The 20,413-nt window shown below is 48.0% G+C and overlaps 1 protein-coding gene across 1 annotated transcript in view; it reads right to left on the reverse strand.

The window, feature by feature from the left end:
• Window positions 1–20,413, reverse strand: part of LOC149326019 (protein tolkin-like) — a 416,319-nt gene that overhangs the window by 119,403 nt on the left and 276,503 nt on the right. Inside the window, exon 7 of the mRNA XM_089563963.1 lies at window positions 12,735–12,857. Within this exon, the coding sequence (XP_089420089.1) occupies window positions 12,735–12,857 (123 nt within the window). The remainder of the gene's footprint in view (window positions 1–12,734; window positions 12,858–20,413) is intronic.

The following is a 20,413-nucleotide window of genomic DNA, read 5'->3' on the forward strand; positions in this document are numbered from 1 at the left end:
GTCGGCACCGCGTGTCGGAAGTAATCGGGGGCTGCGTAAAAATTGCTGCAGAATGTTCAGAACAGTGTCATACGGTTCAGCGTTTCGTGCAGCATAAACGTACTTAGGCTCGCGGCTTAGGGCTGCGTCAAAAAAATCGTGTCATGTGCGGTTCAGGTGTTCACCAAGATAAATGAGGCTGTTACTGCGTCATTTCCTTTCCTCGAAAAAAAAAAACAACTTTCGATTTGTCCAACGGGCAAGGCGTCGCGCCAAACGGCAGATGGCGTTCCGTGGACTCCCTGGCAGGCTGTAACACACTGTCGCGTTCCACTCTTAAAGACGAAGCTTAAGTGTCCTCCAATTTTTTTCTTCTTTACATACCATGAATTTGAATAAACGAGTAATCGGTTTCCCGGAAGTTCAGACTTGGCGGCTATTTTGTCACACTGATTTGAACAAGTATCTATTTGTTTTCGAAATATTCTCGACAGCTAGGAAGGACCTCAACATGACCAAATCAGCAAGAACTGTGAAAAAAAAAGGTCGTCCATCTGGCCACGAAATAAGGCTGCGCAGAATTGACTGCACCAAGTCGTCCATCTTTGCGTTCGAGACAGGCGAGAGCTCATCTCACCGAAGCCTCTCACGGCCCGTTCGATGATCGCTTTTTCCCTTTTAAGGATGATTTCAATACTTAATTTTACACCTAATCCGGCGTTCAGCTATACGAGAAATAATAGTCGGAAAGTGGGAGGGGGGGGGGGGGAATATAAAAATTACGCTCTTTTTACTGAACTCACTGCCTGCACGAATAAAATGTGAATTTAGTATTCAACTTGGTCAAGATGCAAGGCGCGTTTCGTGCAAATTTTGTGAACAGACGACGTTTTTCGATCATTGACGGCCAAATACTTCAGGACATACGCGCTCCGGCCACCAGCGTCGGGTGCCTGGTCATGCTGGGATGGAGGGAAATGAGTTGGCTCATGAGATGACTCGCGAAATCAACATCCGGGCGCTTTCGACCCCCTGACCAAATCCAACTTCAGTGGAAGACGCCGCAACGTACAAAGAGCAAATAGCTGAACACTACCAGCACACCCGGGAAAATAGCACAATTTTACCCCAACCACACCCGTCACTGAACACGAAACAAGTACGCGTCCTTCGAAAAGTTCAAACACTTTTCTCACCCCTCTGACAACTTGGGATGGCGTGACACAGCTCATTGTCCAGAGATGTTACACTGCCTTTAATATACTCCTCATTTCCCTTAGCCTCCTTCCTGGAGTGCTTGGCTTCAATCTTGCTCGGCAGATGGTCAGCGGGCGGAGCAGGCGCTCTTCTTCACTGGGCCTCAAACAGTGTCTTCTCCCTCCTCCGGCCACCATGAGACATGCGCACAAAGCAGCCTGTCGGCAAGCCTCTGAAAGCTATACGCATAAGCTCTATGCGCTTCAGCTCTGTCAGAGTGGGCGCAACAAAATCGCATGTCCGGTGGCCATTAAGTGCACTATGCTGTTCTGAAAGATTAGGATGATTACTCTCCGGCTTGAAGGGTATGGCGCGAAAGCTTCTTCCTTCAGCGGCTACTCTTTACACAGAATCGCTGTTCTTTGTTTACGTTCACCACAGTTATCACAGCACAGTTTCCAGATTCTTGTCTTCTTGCGCGCTCAAGTTTAAAGCGCATAATGTTACTCTAATTAGTATCTAACTAATTAGCGAGTCTCTAGTTCACTCCACTTATTAGCACATTACTAAGCTTCATGTTAAGCCAACACTCCCCTTGTACCTCAGCCAAGTCAACGTGCCTATGTGACCTAGTGATGAAGAAAAAAAGCCTACGTGACCTAGTCAGTAGATTGCCTAGCTGGTGATCCAAGGTACGTGGGTTCGTATCATGACTAAAATTTATGGAAATTTTTGTTTACGTAATATCAGTTCGTTTTAAACTTACGTCTTTTCAAACATGCGCTCGCCATTACATTGAGGTCCTCTTTTGAATTATTTTCATTCCAGGCATACACGCGTTACACCAAGTGTGACGTGGAATTTCTTGACCCAGCGCCGCAGGGACGCCGCTGAGCGTGAACAGCGTGCCCAGTGCACTCTATCAAGCAACAAACCTCAAGTTCGGGTCGACATTTGCGTCTTGCTTTGTCGCCTTGTTCCGTGTACAGTATTAAGCTGTCGAGGAAATGGAAAGGTATACCCGTCGATTTATTCTCAATGCAGGCAGTGGATTTGAACACAGCCACACACGTACACCGAAGACATTTACACCACGCGAGCAGGTCCTTGAGTAAGAGAAACTGGACGAAGCTTACAGCTCTGAGTTTGAGCTGGCTGAGAAAACTTCAATATTTGGCCCGTGCCCAGCCCGAGACAAGGGTAAGAAGTGTTCCATTTAATCCTGCATGGAAGGTGACCAATGCGGGAGCAGATATGAAACGACGTCATGACATTTTGATTGACCGGCTGTGGGCCTAAACGAATCTTTGCACGGTTGCCGTCGTCGATTACCTGGAAAGCTGCCCACGTAGTAAATTGAGCGAGCTGGCGTCCATGAACCAGTGGTATGCTGCCAACAATGACTGAAGATTGTACAAAGCGGCTTCTACGGATGATTCGCTTAGGAATTCCTCCTGGAAAAACATATCATCCCCCACCGGTAAGACGCTTCGGACGGTGCGCTAAGAACGAAGGCGTATAAATCCATTATAGGGCCCAGCCTCGAATATGCCTGCACTGCAGAACTCCAAGAAACGCAACGTCGCCGGCTCGCTTTCTTTTAAACCGCTATAAGAAACCGTCATGGTGCAGCTTGCAGACTTGGAACCACCGGTGGAAAAAGGAGAGGAAGACCGCTCCAGTCATTGCACTTCTCCCAATTCGGAAGTGGAAACTGCAATGCCAACGAATGCATTTGCACAGCTTTTTAGAGCGCTGACACTGTCACCAATTTTGGCGAACCTTGGAGATTGGTGTTTAATATTTTATGAAGGGGTAGGGAGTAGTGCTAAAATGCCGAGCCGGTCTCGCGTTGTTGGACAGGAGCAGACTCGCCTTGTGGAGGAGGAGAGTGGCCACACTCTCGCCTCGCATGGCTCTACCTATTACAGCGCGCGCTTCACAGCAGCCGACAAGGAGCTGCGTCTCGCCGGCGTAGGCAATCAGAGCGCGCGCTTCACACAGCTGCCGCCAGAGTGAACGAGGCGCCGCGTCACACTTCAGTCGCACTGCTCTGGAGACAGTGTAAGGGCATATTTGGACACGTTTAACCGTGCTTCGCCTAGGCCAACGTGGTGACGAAGCACGACGGCGGAGCTATATTGCGTACTTGTTTGGCATTTGGCCTAACAAAGCTAAATCCGCTGCCATTTTTTGCGCGAACCAAGACATTAAGCTTTCAGTTTTTCCAAGGACAGTTTCCGAATGAAAAGCTCTACCAAGCGACTCCCAGTTTTTTCACCCTCTTTGATTAATGTACTGTTCGCTTTTTCCTCTTCCTGTTTGCCGCAATGTGATCGCATTTTTCAAACGTGTTGCATTTGTAGAATTATTCAGCATTATTTTGCACTCGAACCGTTATATATCGTACTAGAAGGGGATCGCGCAACAGTGCGCTATATCGATAATTCGATAGATGCTTATCCTGAACCAGAGTACACTGCACACACTAATGATGCGCTTCCTCAAGCGATCCCGCCGGCGCGCTCATGCAGGTCACGTGGCTTTTCCCCGTCCAGGGACCCAGCCATTGCCGTCGGCCGATTCAATACGCGGAGTGGCTGACCCTCCCCGCGTGTCAGCGATAGCAGGAATCGGCCCACACCCTTGGTCCCTTGACGGGGAAAAGCCACGTGACCTGTATCCGACTGTAGGCTTCAAGCGCTCCACACTGAAGCCGCCGGGGGCGGTGCTTTGAAACTAGGCACTACTACTCGTCAGTACAAGTGATGAGTAGTACTGCCTTTCATAAGTTGTCTAATTCTGTGATCCGTGCACTGTAAAAAAATCTAGGGGACGCTTACACGACAGAAGCCAACAGCCACCGCAACCAAGGAGCATAGGGGATGTTTTTTTCCCCAAATTGTGCTGTTTATTAATTGGAGGTTAATGATGTAAACATTCAATCACTTAAAGGTAATTGACAAGAAATCAGAAGGAAAAACAACCACATGCCGCCGATGCGATCCGAACCCACGAGCTCCAAATTTCCAGTCCGGTGCTCTACCAACTGAGCTACGGTGACGGCTGTCCAGTCTGCTGCCTTCGGGGGTATTTATGTGTAGCGTAAGCGAACCTCGAGAGGGTTCACCAGCGCCATAGCGGCGGACGTTGCACGTCCTGTATTACCGCGTAGGAACGTGGTCGAACGGTGAAGGAAGGAAGCTACGGCATCAAGGCTGCCAGATTCGAGGCCCTCGTTAAACTATTCAGCATGCAATCGAAGGGAAAAGAGGTGCTCGTTGTGTCATGTATATGACGGAAGCCAACAGCCCCCGAAAGCAAGGAGCATGGCGGATGTTTTTCCCCCAAATTTGTGGGGCTGATTATTTGGAGATTGATAGTGTAAAAGTGATAAGAAAGCAGAAGAAAAAAAAAACAACCACATGACCCTTAACTTCACCTTGAGAATATGATGAGATAGCCGTAAGGGGTCCCTGTACGATAGCTTCGGGGTCCCCTGGCGCACCTTTTCGCAGACACCGACACGCTTTTTGCCATCACGTACTGCTCTGTTACGCATCACCGCCCATATCAATAGGTGACGCTATTAATACAGGTGAACCTAATTAACTAAGTGTTTACGTAATGTAATTCGCCTACTGTGCGAAGTGAGGTGCTCGCACAAGACCCCCACTATCCCGCTGAAGGAACGCTCCGGTTCGATTCCGCTTGACCACCCTTTTATTTTCAGCGAAACTGCTTTTCACGTCACTAACTTCTCAACTAATCAGGATTTTCCAGTCCCAACGACGCCGGTGCCGGGTTGACTTCCAGACGGCACATTTAACGTTATGTCAAAATTGGGTTGCAACGCCTTCGTTTGTTTGGCTTCACCGCATGACAGCGAGAGAGGAAGGGCCACCTTCAAGCCACAGCGCTATCGGTGCGTGCCCAGCTGACCCGTCTCGGCGCGCGAAAAGTAATCGAGGAGTGCCGCTAAGAGAAGCGCCCCTCGCAGGGCCGCGACTTTCCAAAGGATCTTCAAGTGGATAATCTGTGTTCGATATATCCAGTAATTCCAAATATCCGGGCTGAATATGTGTGGGCTCGACTGCAAAGATTCTATTATTGTAGTACCTGCCGATTTCTTTGTGTTCGCTGATGCCATGATCACAGGAATTATTTTATGTATTTACCCTGTCCTGCTTGTACATACTATATGTATGTACATGTATACTACATGTATGTACTACATGTATGTACAAATAATAAATAAATAAATTTTCTCCTTTGCCGCTCTTCCAACAAAAATGGAAGCTGCAAGAGTTGTTCCGTTAGTCGAGTAAAAATATTAAAAGATAAATAATAGAAATAATAATTTCAGTTTTATATAAACTTTACCATTTTTTAACAAAGTCAGAGAAAAATAATTCAGAGTAAAGGTTAACAACTATTAGGAAATGCACTGTATTTTGTCCCCCTAACAATTTAGCTGAAAAAAAAGAACAGGATATTCTACAATATCTGCTGCTCAGCCTTTGCGGATATAGAGAAATCATAAACTCTGGTTGTTTAGCAGAGAACATATTCATCGACTTCGCTAAAGCGTTTAATTAGTTAAACTGCAGCGTTGTTAAACAAAATACCAATTGCTTATGCCGTAAATGGCACACCCGTAGCACTGGAAGTTCTTTCATGGGCCGCCATCAAGTTGTTGAATTTGGATATTCACAGGCTAGTGGTAAGGTAATTAATGTTGGCGTTCCTGATGGCTCCGTGTTGGGACCTTCGATTTCTTTGCTTGGTAGCAATGATTTGTCTTTAGTGTTAACATTGGCCCAAACTATTTCGTGCTGATAACACGACTCTAGGATTAGGAGATCGCGATGACATTGCCTTGGTTAGTAAATATAAAATTGTGAAATATATATATGTATATATAATTGCTGCACGGCAAACCCAATTAACCTTAATTCTAGCAAAGCCGGTTTTATGCTAATCCACTCTGAAAACGTTTCTTCGGTTATAATTTGGAATAACAAGCCTATTCAGAATGCTACTAGCAAGGCATTCGTGGGTATTGCGATTGATAATTATCTGAAGGCTGATTTACACGTCTGCTCAGTTATTCAAAAAGTCTCATACGGCCGACGCGTATAGCTTCTAAACGCCGAAATGTGTTCTCAGTAGATCAGCTTGTCAATCTTTGTCATCAATTCGTTCATTCACATATCCATCACTGTATATCAAGTTACGGATGCAGGACTTCATCGCATGTGGCCCTCTAATTCGCTTTTAATAAATGAGCTCTTCGAACAGTTGCACAAATGCTCAGTACAGACACCCACATGAATTATTCATTATGTTCTATTTGATTTGTGAAGTCGTTAATGATGCACTAAAATTGATCAACCTTTATGTCTTGGCCACTGACTTGCCAAGGTGAATTACACAACATTGCCTCCGGCTTCCCATTATGGATACTAATTACGGCTACCAAACACTGCAGTTTAGGGCAACTCATGTAAGGTTTAGTCGATAATAACTTTCACTTTTTACCTACCCTGCATGCGTTTTAAAAACAATTAAAGCTTTTTCTACTCAATTCAGTGCAGTTTAGAGTCTTTAGTGGTGTGGTTTACGTTAAAGGCCAAGGAACAACGTGGGCTTATTATATTTTCAGTAGTGTTCAGTGCCTACTGCTTTAAAGTGGTTTATTGAAATAGCAGTGCCATATTTTTGCGCTCCTCCGTACAGAATATATTAGTTTATATTAGTCGGGGTCCTTAAACAATTTTTTCGGTTGCTGAACGTATAATTGTATTCTGGTACTCTGTGCTAAATAAAAAAACAGCGTTCAAAATGCTTCGTTCCAGAGAAATTGCAAAAGACAGAGCAGTTCTTTCGGTATCGACACCTTTAGCATGCCATGTACCGTGTTACCGGTACCAGGGTACCGGGAGCCCGCGAGCAGCCAACACGCATGCTCAAATCGCCTTGACGGCGACAGATGGCGCCAAGTAACCGGCAGCTGCGCGTTCGCCTGCAGCATGGGGACCAATCAGCGCGCGCTCACCGGCGGTGGGCGGGCTACCGGCACTCCGGCAACACGGTATGCTAAATGGGTCTATTATGCGTAATCAGGGACGCCGGATTCAGGGGGGGGGGGGGGGGTCGAACAAGTTTCTTTTTACTTGTTTTTTGTTTATGTACTTAGGCTTTTCAGATATTACAATCCAAGTTTGGCTCGAGAGAGAATAATTAACTGCTTGAAAAAAAACAGAATGTTTCTTTGATCGTTAGGTGGTGCATATTATACAAGCATTAACAAGAAAAAACTACAAAATGAATTTTCAGTGCGCACATATTTATTGACATTTGACAAATTTACTTATTAGGCATTCATGCATGAACAAAACCATGACATAAAACAACAGTTTAAAAAGCACAATACAAGCAAACGCGCTACAGTACATGTATACAGTTACCAATAATTCACGCAAGCAGCAGACATTTCGGACAGTGCTGCTCTCTCTAGGTGCTTTGGCGGGACCAAAGGTAGGTAGGAAAGACTTTTATTGCTCTAGAAAGGTGCTAGTAGCAGACGAGAAAGAAGAGGTCCTTCTTCTCACAGGGTCGGTGCCCCTATTCCAGGGCTCCGCTGAGCTTCGCTGCTCGTTGGGCGTGCTGGATCAGACCTTGTTGGCAACCCAGATCGCCGCTGGAGAGCCGGCTCTCCCACTGTTCTGCACTCGGGTCTTTGCGAAAGCTGTCGTTTTTACTGCATTCCCACGTGATGTGGTACAACGATGGTTTGCTGCCACACCACGGGCAAGTGTCCCGATATTGCGTCGGGTAAATCTTGCTAAGGATATGCAGGTTTGGGAATGTTCCTGTCTGAAATCTTCGCCAATACACTGCCTCTAGTTGATTTAGATCAGGATGAGGCGGCGGATAGCGGATCCGTACCCCCTGGCGGGACCAAAGGTTGCTGCTCGCTCCGCTGTTCTGCTCACAAACTCCCTGATGACGTCGTCTATACTTAGGAGCGCCGTTCTTTCTTTTTGTAAATGCAAAATCATAAGAGGCGGTAACCTCTTTTGAGTCGTTCGGTTGCGCAAATACATTTTTATTCTGCGCACAGCACTAAAAGAGCGTTCCCCAGAAGCGACAGACGCTGCTGTAGAAAACAGAAGCTGAACATACCTCACGTCCTGATCCATCAACTCGCGCATTTTTTTCGGTTGCCTTTGCAGGCTCTCCAAAATGCCCAGAGTTGTGGTAGAATCAGCACCGTGTAGAAGAGCTGGTAATAGCATAAATTGCGCCGAGAGTCTGCACAAGTCAAAATCAACGGCATGCACTCCCAAAGCTGCCTCTAGTTCATCTGTTGTATACCGGCTATAGCTCCTCCGGCGCTGGTTAAGACGTCTTCTAGTTTTACAAGCTGTTCCATGCCCGGCTGCTCAAAACGCTGTTTTGTTTCACTTATGATTCGGTCGGCAGCAGCGAAATACTCCTTGTCCTTGTCTCATGCCTCGCAGGAGGTTTTGTCGGCCTTGGCATACGAGGTTCCTTCAAGCCTAGGCGCGCTGCTGCTGTGCTCGTGTGCTGCCACAGCTCAAACGCAGTTTCAGAGCGAAACTGGGAGATCGCCTCGCAGAGAGCCTCTGCTGCCTTTTTTGCACCTGCGGCGCAATATGTTGAGCTCTAGAGAGACCTTGCTAGTTCTTCAGAAGGCCCAAAGAAGGCTACGGAAATGTGGATACCTAACAAGGTTTCAAATTTCTGCCAAAGCCGATCGTAACCTCGAAAAATAGCTTTGTTGCTTTCCGTCACTGAACCTGGTGTCTGCAAGAGCTCCTTGAGTGTCTCTTGGACTCTGGCGTGATTGTCAACGAATCTTTGCATCGACTTGACTCTAACAGTCTATCGCGTCGGGCAAAGCGGCAGTAAGTTATTTGGCCTTGATCCACTCTCCACTTTTGACTCGCGTACTGTAGGAAGTACTATGTTAGCATAAGCACGTTTTGCTTCTTCGAGTCGAGGACTGCGTTGGAAACGTCCTTATCAGTGCTAAGAGCGTCTCCAATTATGTCGCAACTCTGCTAACATCTTGCAGTACCAGATCTAAACAGTGATTACTGCAATGGACATACAATGACCGTGGCTCAGAGTCACTAAGTCTTTTTTTGCACACCTGGAAAACGACCGGACATATTCACCGCCCCATCAAAGCAGTGGCCACGTACACAGTGAAAGTCTAGGCCGAGGCGCAAAATCATGTCCTTGATGGCCGAGTACAAGGTCTCAGATCTACTGTCAAGCGCATTATACAGGCTGAGATGCTCTTCCCAAACTTCGAGATTATCACTCTGCACCCACCGCACGCAAAAGGTGAACTGCTGGTCACCATTTACATCGGTTGTTCCATCAGCAATGATACCAAAAAATTGACTAGACTTCACGTCCTCTACAATTTCTCCTTGCACACTATGGGCCATAATCTCTATAAGCTCATTCTGCATGTCACCGCTCTTAGTCATCCAAGTCTTACGGACCGGGACATCATCCGATCTCTCGTCGAGCAAATCGAGCAAATTACCATCACATTTACTTCGTCCCCGAAGAGCTTGACCTGAGCGGCAGAGGTAGCGCACAGAGCTAGCTATGACACGAAGTGCTGCCGTAGCCTCCTCCCGCTGTTTGTTGTATTGCTGCGAAAGGAGACGCAAAACAGGAATGCCTGCCTGGCATGACAAATTTCGGCTCACGGAGGCCAAGTGAAATTTGCTCATTTCATGTGACTCGAACTTCTCGATAGCTTTTTTCCAATTGTTAAAACCAACCTTAACAAAAGCTGGTTCCATACTACCAGAACTATAGGATTGGGCTACCTCATACAGGAACTCTGCACATAATAAACTTTCTTAGAAGTTTCTGCTGAACAAATTAGACTGACCCGCACTGTCGCGCCAGTAGTAGTAGTAGTATAAAACTTTATTCCGCAAAATGGGACGGGGTTTAGGGGTTGCGGTCTTCAGCAGCAGGTGGTGTTCCTAGGTACAGGATTCCATTGGTTCTTGCTGCCTCCTCGGCCCGTTCAACCAGCGCAAGCTGATCTTGCGGGTCGGAGCTGGACAGAAGCTCCTCCCACTGCTCAACTGACGGGTTTGTAATTTTGAGCTCTATTGCGCTCGCCCGAGAGCCCCATGTGGAGTGGTAGAGGGTGGCTATCTCTCCGCACCACGCGCATTCTGGAGTGTATTGCGTAGGCCAAATCTTACTGTATATGCAGCGACTTAGGTATGAGTTTGTTTGTAGCCGTCTCCATGTAGTTTCCTGATGTCTTGTGAGTGTCTTGTGGGGAAGCGGTATTTACGGCGTCCTAACTTCCAAAACATGGTGAGCTCTCCGTAGCTGTCGGAGTAGTGTTCGTTTCCCCCTTGTCGTCGCTCGCTCGGTTTGTGTAACCTCGAACTAGCCCGTCGACTTTAAGGCTTCCCTCCCCTCCTCCGTGCCCAGGTGCCCATACCGCATTGTGCTTGTTTTTAACAATGCGCTTTTATGCGCTTCGTCCGTTTGTGTTTCCGTGTGTATGTTCCTTGTAGCGCGAATTGATCAGTGCTTGTTTTTGAGTTTTGTCGCCTCCCTGAGGAGGGTACCGGCCTGCTTGCTTAGGAAGCGTCTGCATGCAGCCTGTGAGTCTGTTACTATTGTGTAGCTCTTGCTGCTTCTGTTTGCTTCCGTGATGGCTAAAGCTATTGCCACCTCCTCCGCCGTGTCTACATCCCCAGTCCTAATTTACATGCTGGATATTTCTTTTCCCCGCTTGTTAACGACGGCTACAGACCGCCGCTTTTCTGCCTCTGCACGTGGAAGCATCTACGTAGAGGACGTTTGATTTCTTTGCCAGACTTCGGCCTAGAGCTCTTGCCCTAGCCTCTCTTCTCCCTGTGTTGTGCAGGGTGCTCATGTTTTTTGGTATAGGGCTGACCACGAACGTTTCCCTAATCTTTTGTGGTATGTCAGTCGAACTCTCGGTCTCTCTTATTGCGTCTCGGTGGCCAAGTTTCGTTAGTAGGTGCCTTCCCACCTTGGATTGTGCTAGCCTGACTTTCTGAAAGAGTGTGGCCGCTTCGCTGTGTTCGTTATAGGTGTTGAATACTCCTAGTTCTACGAGCTTTTGCGTGGACGCTCTGGGGGAAGTCCTAGCGCGTTCTTATATGATTTCCTAATTTGGGCGTCAATTTGATGAATTTCCTCTCGGTTTAGTTTGTGGTACAGCAAGCTGTGCGTCAATCGTGGGATCACCAAGGCAGTGACTACCCTGATTGCGTCGGCCTCCTTTAGCTCGTTTCTTTTATTCGTTATCCTGCGGATCATTCCGCATATTTGGTTCGTTGTTTTGGTTAATCTTTTAATCGAGTGGTCTCTTTTCCCGTAGTTTTGGAGCCACATTCCTAGGACCCTGAGTTTGTCCGTTTCCCTTATTGGTTGTCCGTTCAATATTAGCGTTATCTTTTCAGGCTTAAATCTTCTTGAGTGTATTCGGATAAATTCCGACTTCTCCAGTGAGCATTTCATGCCACTGTTTCTTGCGAAATCCACGATGCATTCTGCCGCCTCCTGCAAGTTTTGTTCTTTCTCTCCGGTGGACCCAACTTCCTCCCGTCACCCCTCCGCACCCCTAGCCTGAACAGTGAACAGCCGTACAGCCCACCAGCCACTTCGCGACGACAGAGGCCCTTTTCGTGCGCCACGCTGAGCGATGACACATCCGACTCACAAAGACGACGGTGATTGGGACTCCGCATGCTGCGAATCTCAGTCACTCCTGAAGAAAGGACGGAGTTGGTGCCGGAAACTTGGATTGAAAATAAAGGGTTTGAAGGCCATGAGATATGCTTGGCTCGGTAATTCTACTTCTGCATTTCAGCGCAGAATGAAACTAGCAAGCAAGTGGCGCTCGGCGTGGTACCTGCGCCAGAGTGTTTTTATTGTTAAAACTCCCGTTCTATGAACACCAAAATGAGGGCTAGCACTTTAATTCATGCCTGTTCCAGAGACTTGGGAGTGTCTTCAACGCGTGGTTTCCTACTGGGACGTCATGGGAATGCGGAGGTCGTAACTAAGGTTACAGCAAAAAAATGCAAACAAGGCAAGAATTCAGGTGGGGTAGGGGCTGAGCCCCCTCATGCGAATACTTGGGGAGCCCCCCCCCCCCCCCCCCCCCTGTTCCGGCGTCCCTGTGCGTAATTGCTTTTCGTGTCATAAACCTTTGAAGCAGTAGTTGGGAGTCTGGCCATGTGATCTGATCAAAGGCAAACATTAGGAAAAAGTAAGCTAATTCCTTACCGTCTCACACACTGCTAGACCCCCCTGAGACGGAAGAAAAATGCACATACGCCAGAACACGCGCTAATGCCTCACTGTAGTGCGCACATGGGCAAAGTTTACGGCAGATTTGTTAATTGCATTCCGCTCGCCGTTTGCTTACCGCAGACGTTTGTACCCTGGTGCATTATCTTCTGGCACCTTTTTGCTTCCGACAGTGGCTTCGCCACAATGCTTACCTTCGTAGTAAGCCCGGAAACCAACGTGTCCGTTCTGGTTGCTCGATGTGCGGTAGACGATGAGCATCCGGTAGCCCGTGCTCAGCAGCATTTCCGGGATGCGCCCCGTCCCGCAGTACCGACCTGCGAGCCAACAGGCACTGACATGGAAAACACACACAAAAAAACGCTCGGCAATTCGGCAGTAAAACACGTTGCGGGGCTAGTTGGTGATGCATTATCTTTTCAACTTTAAACAGCGCTATATTTTCAGACGAATACACAGATAGACATGACAGGACGGGCGCTGACTCCAACTATGTTTACTGAACACGTTTTTCGTAGAACATACAAGAAAAGACGACCGTGAGCGCATGCGCATCTACGACAGACCACAGAAGGAAAGATCAAGAAGAAGGGAGGGTGCGGGGGGAAGAGTAATGTGAGGTCGCTCTTTTTTCTTTGTTCTTCCCTTTTCAAACATGAAAGCAAATAAAGCATAGTAGATTAACTCGAGCAGACTGCATTTCGTCCTCTATTTTTAAGCAATGTGAATTCGCCGGTATGCAGGGAGACAGAGGTGGTGTGACACACACGTCGTCTCTCGCCTTGATAAAAAAGGCTTCGGATATTTACTGAGCTAATCTATCTTTGCTTCTGGTCAGAATTTTGATCTTGTCAAGCCGTGGCTCACACATGTGATCGTTTAGATCCTTTCAAGAACGGCAATGGGCGGGTAGATTCATGCATGAGTCTGATGCGTTCCCCAAGGTTCGTTCATGCTCCCTGGCATGTTCGTTAACACAACGCCCAGTCTGGCCAACGTACACTTTGCCACAAGAAAGGGGGTTCTCATAGACCACGCCCGTGGCACACCGGACAAAGGGCTTAGAGTGTTTTTAGAACTCAGCTCTTTGGCGCCCGTTTCTGCGTTTCGCAGCGTCGTCGACACCGTCGCCGTCGCCCGTTGTAACCAGCAGTGGACACCCTTTAAGCTGCGAAAGCAATGGAGCGGGAGCTTGGAAAGGAGAAAGTAAAAGCGCAACCTCCTCCCATCCTTAGCAACCGGCGCGCCAGTGGGGGGCGCAGCCGTGCATAGCAACCGTGACGTCACACAGTAGCGGTAGAACGACCGCGCGCACGTCGGCGGTGGCAGCTACACCGCCGCTCCTTCGCCAGACGTCTCGTTGCAGTCGCGTGAGTGAGACACATGACTCCGAAGCAGCCCAGTGATACCGCGCCAAGCGGTTCGGGGAAGCGGCAGTGGGTTGACAACAAGGCTGTCGCCAAGCGCACTTTAGAATTTCCAAAGTGTCTTCGGTATTTTTTTGAGGAAAGGAAATGCGCAGTATCTGTGTCACACATCTCGATGGACACCTGAACCAGAGGGAAGGCTACGTGGCGGTAGTGACAGATGTGCGCTGTATGCTTTCGCATTGACAACGTTCTGCCAGAAACGCTGCCACCTGCCAGGGTGGCAGGGTGGGTGGGACTTTAATGTAGATGTAAATACAAGCGGGAATTTCTTACCACTTATGCGGTAGAACATCCCATTCCTCTCGCTCGTAACGGCTCCCACAGCTGTGATAACCTCGCGAAATACTTGCGCAGACCTCGTCTTTGAGAACCAGACACTGATGCAGCAAGTCGAGCATATATCCATCGATTTCTCCGTCCACAAAGCTTCCTTCATGACAATCAAGAACTGTTAGTGGAGTGTTTCTTGAAGAAGGAATATGTGTGAAAAATAACAAGTTTTCTGTAATTGTACATACATGTCTTGCTCGAATTCTTCGCCTCAATCTATTGAAAAGCTGAAACAGCTGATGAGCTGCGCTCAAATTTCGCATTAAACAGTAACGTAACCATCGACAATTTTTTCCACAGCCGGATGTTGCAGGGCCACTACTCTAGTACACTCTACTAGTACTGCTGACTTTAGGGCACATCTTGGCCAGTTTAGAAGGCGCAGAGAACACCATCGGAACGCCGTACTTGTTGCCCACCCTTTTTAGGTTATGGGACGCCTTCTGGATGTATGGCATAACCGCTGGTTTGGCGTTCCCGGGTCTTTCTGTTCTGGGTGTCTTCTTTTGCCTTCCCTTGAATTTCTGTAGGTGTGCCTCGGTGACAGCTGTCAACGCGTGGCCAGGGAACCCTGCTTTTCGCAGTCTGGCTACCTCGCCCCGAAAGCTCTCTCGCATCATGTGAGGGCATGACTTGACCAGTGCGGATTCTAGAGAAAGGGTCGCAATAGCCCTCTTAACAGTTGTTGATTGGGCCTAATCAAAAGGTAAAAAATCTTTCTTGGCTGTCAAGCGGTAGCACCAGCATACACACTTTTCTCCGAGCATGATGTTCAGGTCTAGAAACTGGAGGCGGTTCAGCACAGGTAACTTGTACGTAAAAGAGAGCCCTTTTCCATGTTGTCCAAACTGTTCTAAAATATTCATCGCAATTTTCACATACCGGCCTTGGTCACTTTTCTTTAAAATTACTAAAAATTGTCTACATAACTAAAAATCTTCAGGACATTGCCTCCGTCAATTAGTGAAGCCAAAGAGTTGTCGAATGATGCAGGAAAAATGTTACACAAAACTGGAGCGACACATGACCCGATGCAAATGCCCTGGCGCTGTAGGTAGCGCCGGTTGTCAAAATGGATAAAAGTAGCGTTGATATAAAATTCTAAAAGTGACATAAAGTTAAGCTGGCCGTATTTCGGAGGGCGATAGTACCGTTTGTTTCAGTGCGCTGTCTGACGGCAATAAACAGGTCGTATATGGTATAGAGTAAAATAGACCTTCAACATCTATAGAAATGCATATCCAATCTGCTCTCCTTTCAACAAACTGGCTACATCCAATGAATTCTTGGTGGCAAGGGGATCTGAAAGAACCAGAATATTTAAAGCACGAACCTACTAATATGTTGCTGCCAGGTCCCTTCCACGCTAACAATCGTCCTGAAGGGTACTGAGACTGGGGAGCGCTAGGTTCTAGACGAGGGAACAACACACTCAAAGGAACAACACGAGACACCAGTCTTAGTTGCACAACAAACTAGCCCCCAACAAAGCTTTATGGTTTTGAAGGGTGCATCGGGTTTGTGAGTTTTCACTGCGAAGAACACGGACAAGGTGTTCACTCGACAGTCCACAATGGCTCTTGAGAGGCTCTGGAGCTCCAAGGATTTACATAGGGCTACTGCCTTGGTCTACATAGGGCTACTGCCCCCCCCCCCCCCCCCCCCCCTCTTCTTTTTTCTTGACCTTTCCTTCTGTGGTCAGTCGTCGATGCGCAAGCGCTCACTGCCGTCTTTCTTATATGTTAAGCGAAAATGCGTCTCAATAACTGTCATGTCGATCTGTGTATTCGTCTGAAAAGTTAGCGCTGTTGAAGTTTGAAAAAAAAAAGGTAATTCGGGACTCGCCCTAAAGCGAACCTGCTGGTCACAGGCCCAATGCTGACGTAGAGCCATGTGCACCGACCGACAGGCACACGCCGAGAGAATCTCTGTGACGGGTCGATAACTGTGAATTTATTTCACATCAAGAAAAATCGGCCCTGTTCCTGAGATAGAAACGTGGTCCAGCATTAGATAAACACTGTTCATACTTTGCATCGACCTGCCATCTGCTAGTCGTCCAGGTTTTAGTTTAGCTGGCATAGCGACTGCCACTGACAGGTGGTCGCCCCGGGATCGATCCCCGACCTATTTTTCTGCAGCTAGCTTCTGCGAAAGGTGAGTAGCTTTCTTTCGTAGCCGTATAGCTGTGTTTGGCCGGATGCTAATTAACGATTACTCTCTTATTTCAAACTCTGTGGGAGATGGACTCATTGGAATCTCCAATCGTCCGCACCTTCTGTCATCAACTGTTGTCACCCCAGAGGCTTAGATTCCCTTGAGCACAAGAGTACGCAGTCCCGAAATACACCAAGTCAAACTTTCCAAGCATAAACCACAGGCTGTGATCAACGTAGCAGCGTAGAGCTCTAAAAACAATCGCATGCCTGGGCGTCTCTCCTGTGCACCGAAATCTCAGCACATGTATTTGTTCTTCTCTCGACCCCATCGAAAAGTGGTCGTCGCGGCTACTTAGTGAACCTCATTTTTGCACCTGACCCATACCGCTTGGGGGCTGGCGTTACATCACCGCAATGATGGCCTCTTCTCGCGGATGCGGCAGACCTTGCTGGAGTGAAATGGTGGGAACTCGCTGGATGAACCACGGTTGGCAAACATTTCAGGGGCACCTAGCGTTCGCCCCTGGGTAGAGGACGGAGTTCACAGTGGGACGCTAGTCGATGCTGTCAAGACTTAACGGCGCATCACTAGCGCTATAAAAGAACGTAAAGCGCATGCATCAGGAGTAGTCTTGTGATAAAGACTAATTTGCAGATTCATATCCTTTGGCCAGATGACCAGCGTTCTTAACACGTCCTCTTTCAGCACTGGTCGTTCAGAGTTCAGCATGGGATGAGTCTGTTTCGGATGAATAGGCGCCATTAATCCTACGCAACGTGCTCTTAAAAATACTGCCATGTGCCAACAGGTACACGCACGTAATACTTAGCACAGGTGTTCGCCCAATCTTAAAAACAAAACCCTTGTGGTATCAAGCGCTTTTAAAAATCATACCTAGCAGAACGTCGAAAAGAGGTGGACCGCTTCATTTTCTTTTGTCATAAACCATGGTTTTCATGTGTCGCCTCCTTGGGGTTGCATCAGCGGCTTGCAAAAGGTACACGAGTACATTCCTGATACTACTATATTTGCGTCGATGCTAAACAGTAACTATGCAACCTGTCATAAACAAAGGTGAACAGGCGACATAGGTCTTAAGACATGCAGCGAACAACTGACTGCTAAGCGCTCCACGAGTCCTTCACGGGCCTAGGATCCTTTTCCTCGAAGAGCCTACTTGCGAGCCAGTTTAGAAAGACGTTAGCAGAGATTTCAGTGGGCAAAGCAAAATCCGTACGCATTATTCGTGCTGCTGTTACGCGAGGCTGGCACGCCATCGTGAGGCTTTCTCTCTGTAAAACCTTGTTCGCGTCAGCGTCAAGACAAGGCCCCTGTGTGATGCGCCCAACACGCTTCAAATGACTTATGCAAAGAGCAGCTCTGTTGACGCCGTGAATTCCAAGTGCGTGCTTCCTTTCTTCCTTCTTTTGCTTGAAACATGCAGGCGAAACTTGCCGCTGCGTTTTACCCTTCGCGAGCCATCTTCCAGCACATGCCCACGCGATATGCATTGCCTAACAAAAAGCCCCCAAGAATGCTCGGCTCTAGTGAGCAGACGCTGCGTGGGGAAAAAAAAAAAAAAAAAACCTATGGCCTGCAACGCTTTACACAAGGTTAATGACCTTTGTTTGTACCGCCTCGCCGCACCCAAACTGCCCTCCAGAGCTCACGTGCACAGTGCTCTTATTTTCGCTGCCGCCGCAGGGCCTCCCTGCGTAACGCGTCCCGGCGGAAGGCGTGAAGGATTGTGCAATGTTTCCTCAAGGAATGCGCGCCACGGGGCGAAGCTCCGGGCAGATTCCAGTGGCCGCTCTTGCTTTCTGCGCTTCATTCCGCGGCATTCGCTCGGTCCTATATCAGGGAGATACGTCTTGCGGGACGCATTCCCGGAAGAAGCTAGGGAAGTTGTGTCCAGTTGGTGTTCTTTAATGGTCCTCGCGGCGGTTGCGCCGCATTTTTGCATCTTTCGAACTCGGGCCTGGTTCGCCTGCGCCCTTCGAATGACAGGGAGCACCGTAAGCGCAGAGCTCTCTCTCTCTCTCTCTCTTTTTTGCAGAAAAAAAAAAACGACGCGGCAGCCAGCCGGCGAGAGCCTTCGTACTCGGTAACACCGCGACCTGGGTTGATTTTGCCGTGTTGAACGTGTCTCACACAAACGCCCCCACCGCTGTTCTGTTGGGCCGCTCAGGTTTTGTGATATTTTGTTCCACTGCTGGTCGATGCTTCTTTAACCCTTTCGCTACCGAAGACAAGCTAGACACGTCGTCACTCACGCAGGTTGCCACCCCGTAGCCAAGACCAGCTTGGTTATCCCAACGCTTGCGCAGCACGTGACGCTACATAAAAAAGAAACAAGCTTGATGGGCCGGCAAATCAGACTGAAAAAAAATTTGAACGCAATTAACAGGCAACCAGATATGTCGACTTGTAGAAGGGACAATTCCCGTCCAGGGAAACAGGCCGAAAGCCAAGGTATTTCCATGTTTCTGCCGACTGAGAAATCAGTCTCTCTTCTGAGTGACGTCCTATAGCTGCTGTGCTTCCCTTCTGAGTCGATGGAAGGGGACGACGTTCCAGAATGCCGGCAGTGGACGAAGGTCAACGTCAGCAATACGCTGCCTTCGCGTCCACGTTTCTCAATTCTAGGGCGGAAGGAGACGCATCTTCGCGTCTTGACTTCAGAATAGTGTAGATTATTGTTTGATTTGAAGCAGCGCAAGGCCAAAAGCCAAAGAAGAGAGCAGAGAAAGAAACGGACGACACAGCGCTGAACTAACAACTGACATTTATTTGGCACGCTGCACGTATAAATACATTCAGGCACCAAAAAGAAAACAAAGCAAAGAGCTCATTCATGCACTGGGATTCTGCACGCCAACACAAGCTAAGATGTGCGATTCAGGAAGCGAAGTTCTTTTTGAGATAAAGACACTGATGGAGCGCTTACACATGTGTCACCATACGTCTTGATGTTCGGAGCCTCGATTATTTCATGGCACAGCTTATCTCTGTTCCTATCCACAACTCTGCAAGATTCAAACTGTGGGGTGCACTCGCACTCACGGCAGTGCACGCTGAGGTTACGGGACTCTTTATTATCAACATTGTTGCGGTGCTGCCTAAGCCTATCATTTAAGCACTGTCCTGTCTGACCAATATAAAACCTATTACAAGTGAGAGGAATAGAATACACGACATTTTTTGACACTTCACGAATTTGCACTCATGATTCTTCGGGCAAACGGGGATAGTTTTACCTGGATTGTTGACACGCATGCACAAGCTTGATAACTTACTGGGGGCAGAAAAAACAACATCCACTCCGAGTCTTTTTCCAACATTTTTCAAATTACGTGAAATCTAGCCGTATGGCTAGATTGTAGCCGTATGGCTGCTTTTGGGTGTGATGCTGATGAGTAATTACTGTTTTATTACATATCTACAAAACGCCGGTCTCGCCTGATTATTTTTTAATTTTTTATTCTATTTCTGCCTTTTCACTTTCTGTAGCAAGGTCTCGGCTGTGCTGCTCGTCGAGCTATGAACTAACCCGTCCTTAATCAAGTGCCAGCTAGCCCCAAAACAAATGCTCCCAGGATATAAAGCAGTTATGCCTCCTTATTAGAGCAGGAATACATGGTCTGTTCTGAAAGTAGTAGGACTGGCTTTTTCCTGGGCCAACGGGCGGACGAGAGGTGGACTGCGCGTGCAGGATCGTTGAAGGGGGATATTGGGAATGCTGGGGAAAATCGGCAGTCGGGTCTCGGCCGTTAAAGAGAGGAGGTCGCTTGTACTGTGAACCCCTGTCGAAACGTCTCGTCACGCAGAATCGTCGAGCGTTTACTGGATCAGCGATACGCGATCAAATTTTGAGTAAATCTTGGTAAAACGGGCAAAGAGACTCACAACATGATTAAGGAGGCCTACGGTGACGCTTCCATGGGTAGATCAGG

This window comes from Amblyomma mixtum, chromosome 10 (genome assembly GCF_055824585.1).
Source record: "Amblyomma mixtum isolate Tamu chromosome 10, ASM5582458v1, whole genome shotgun sequence".
Lineage (NCBI taxonomy): Eukaryota > Metazoa > Arthropoda > Arachnida > Ixodida > Ixodidae > Amblyomma > Amblyomma mixtum.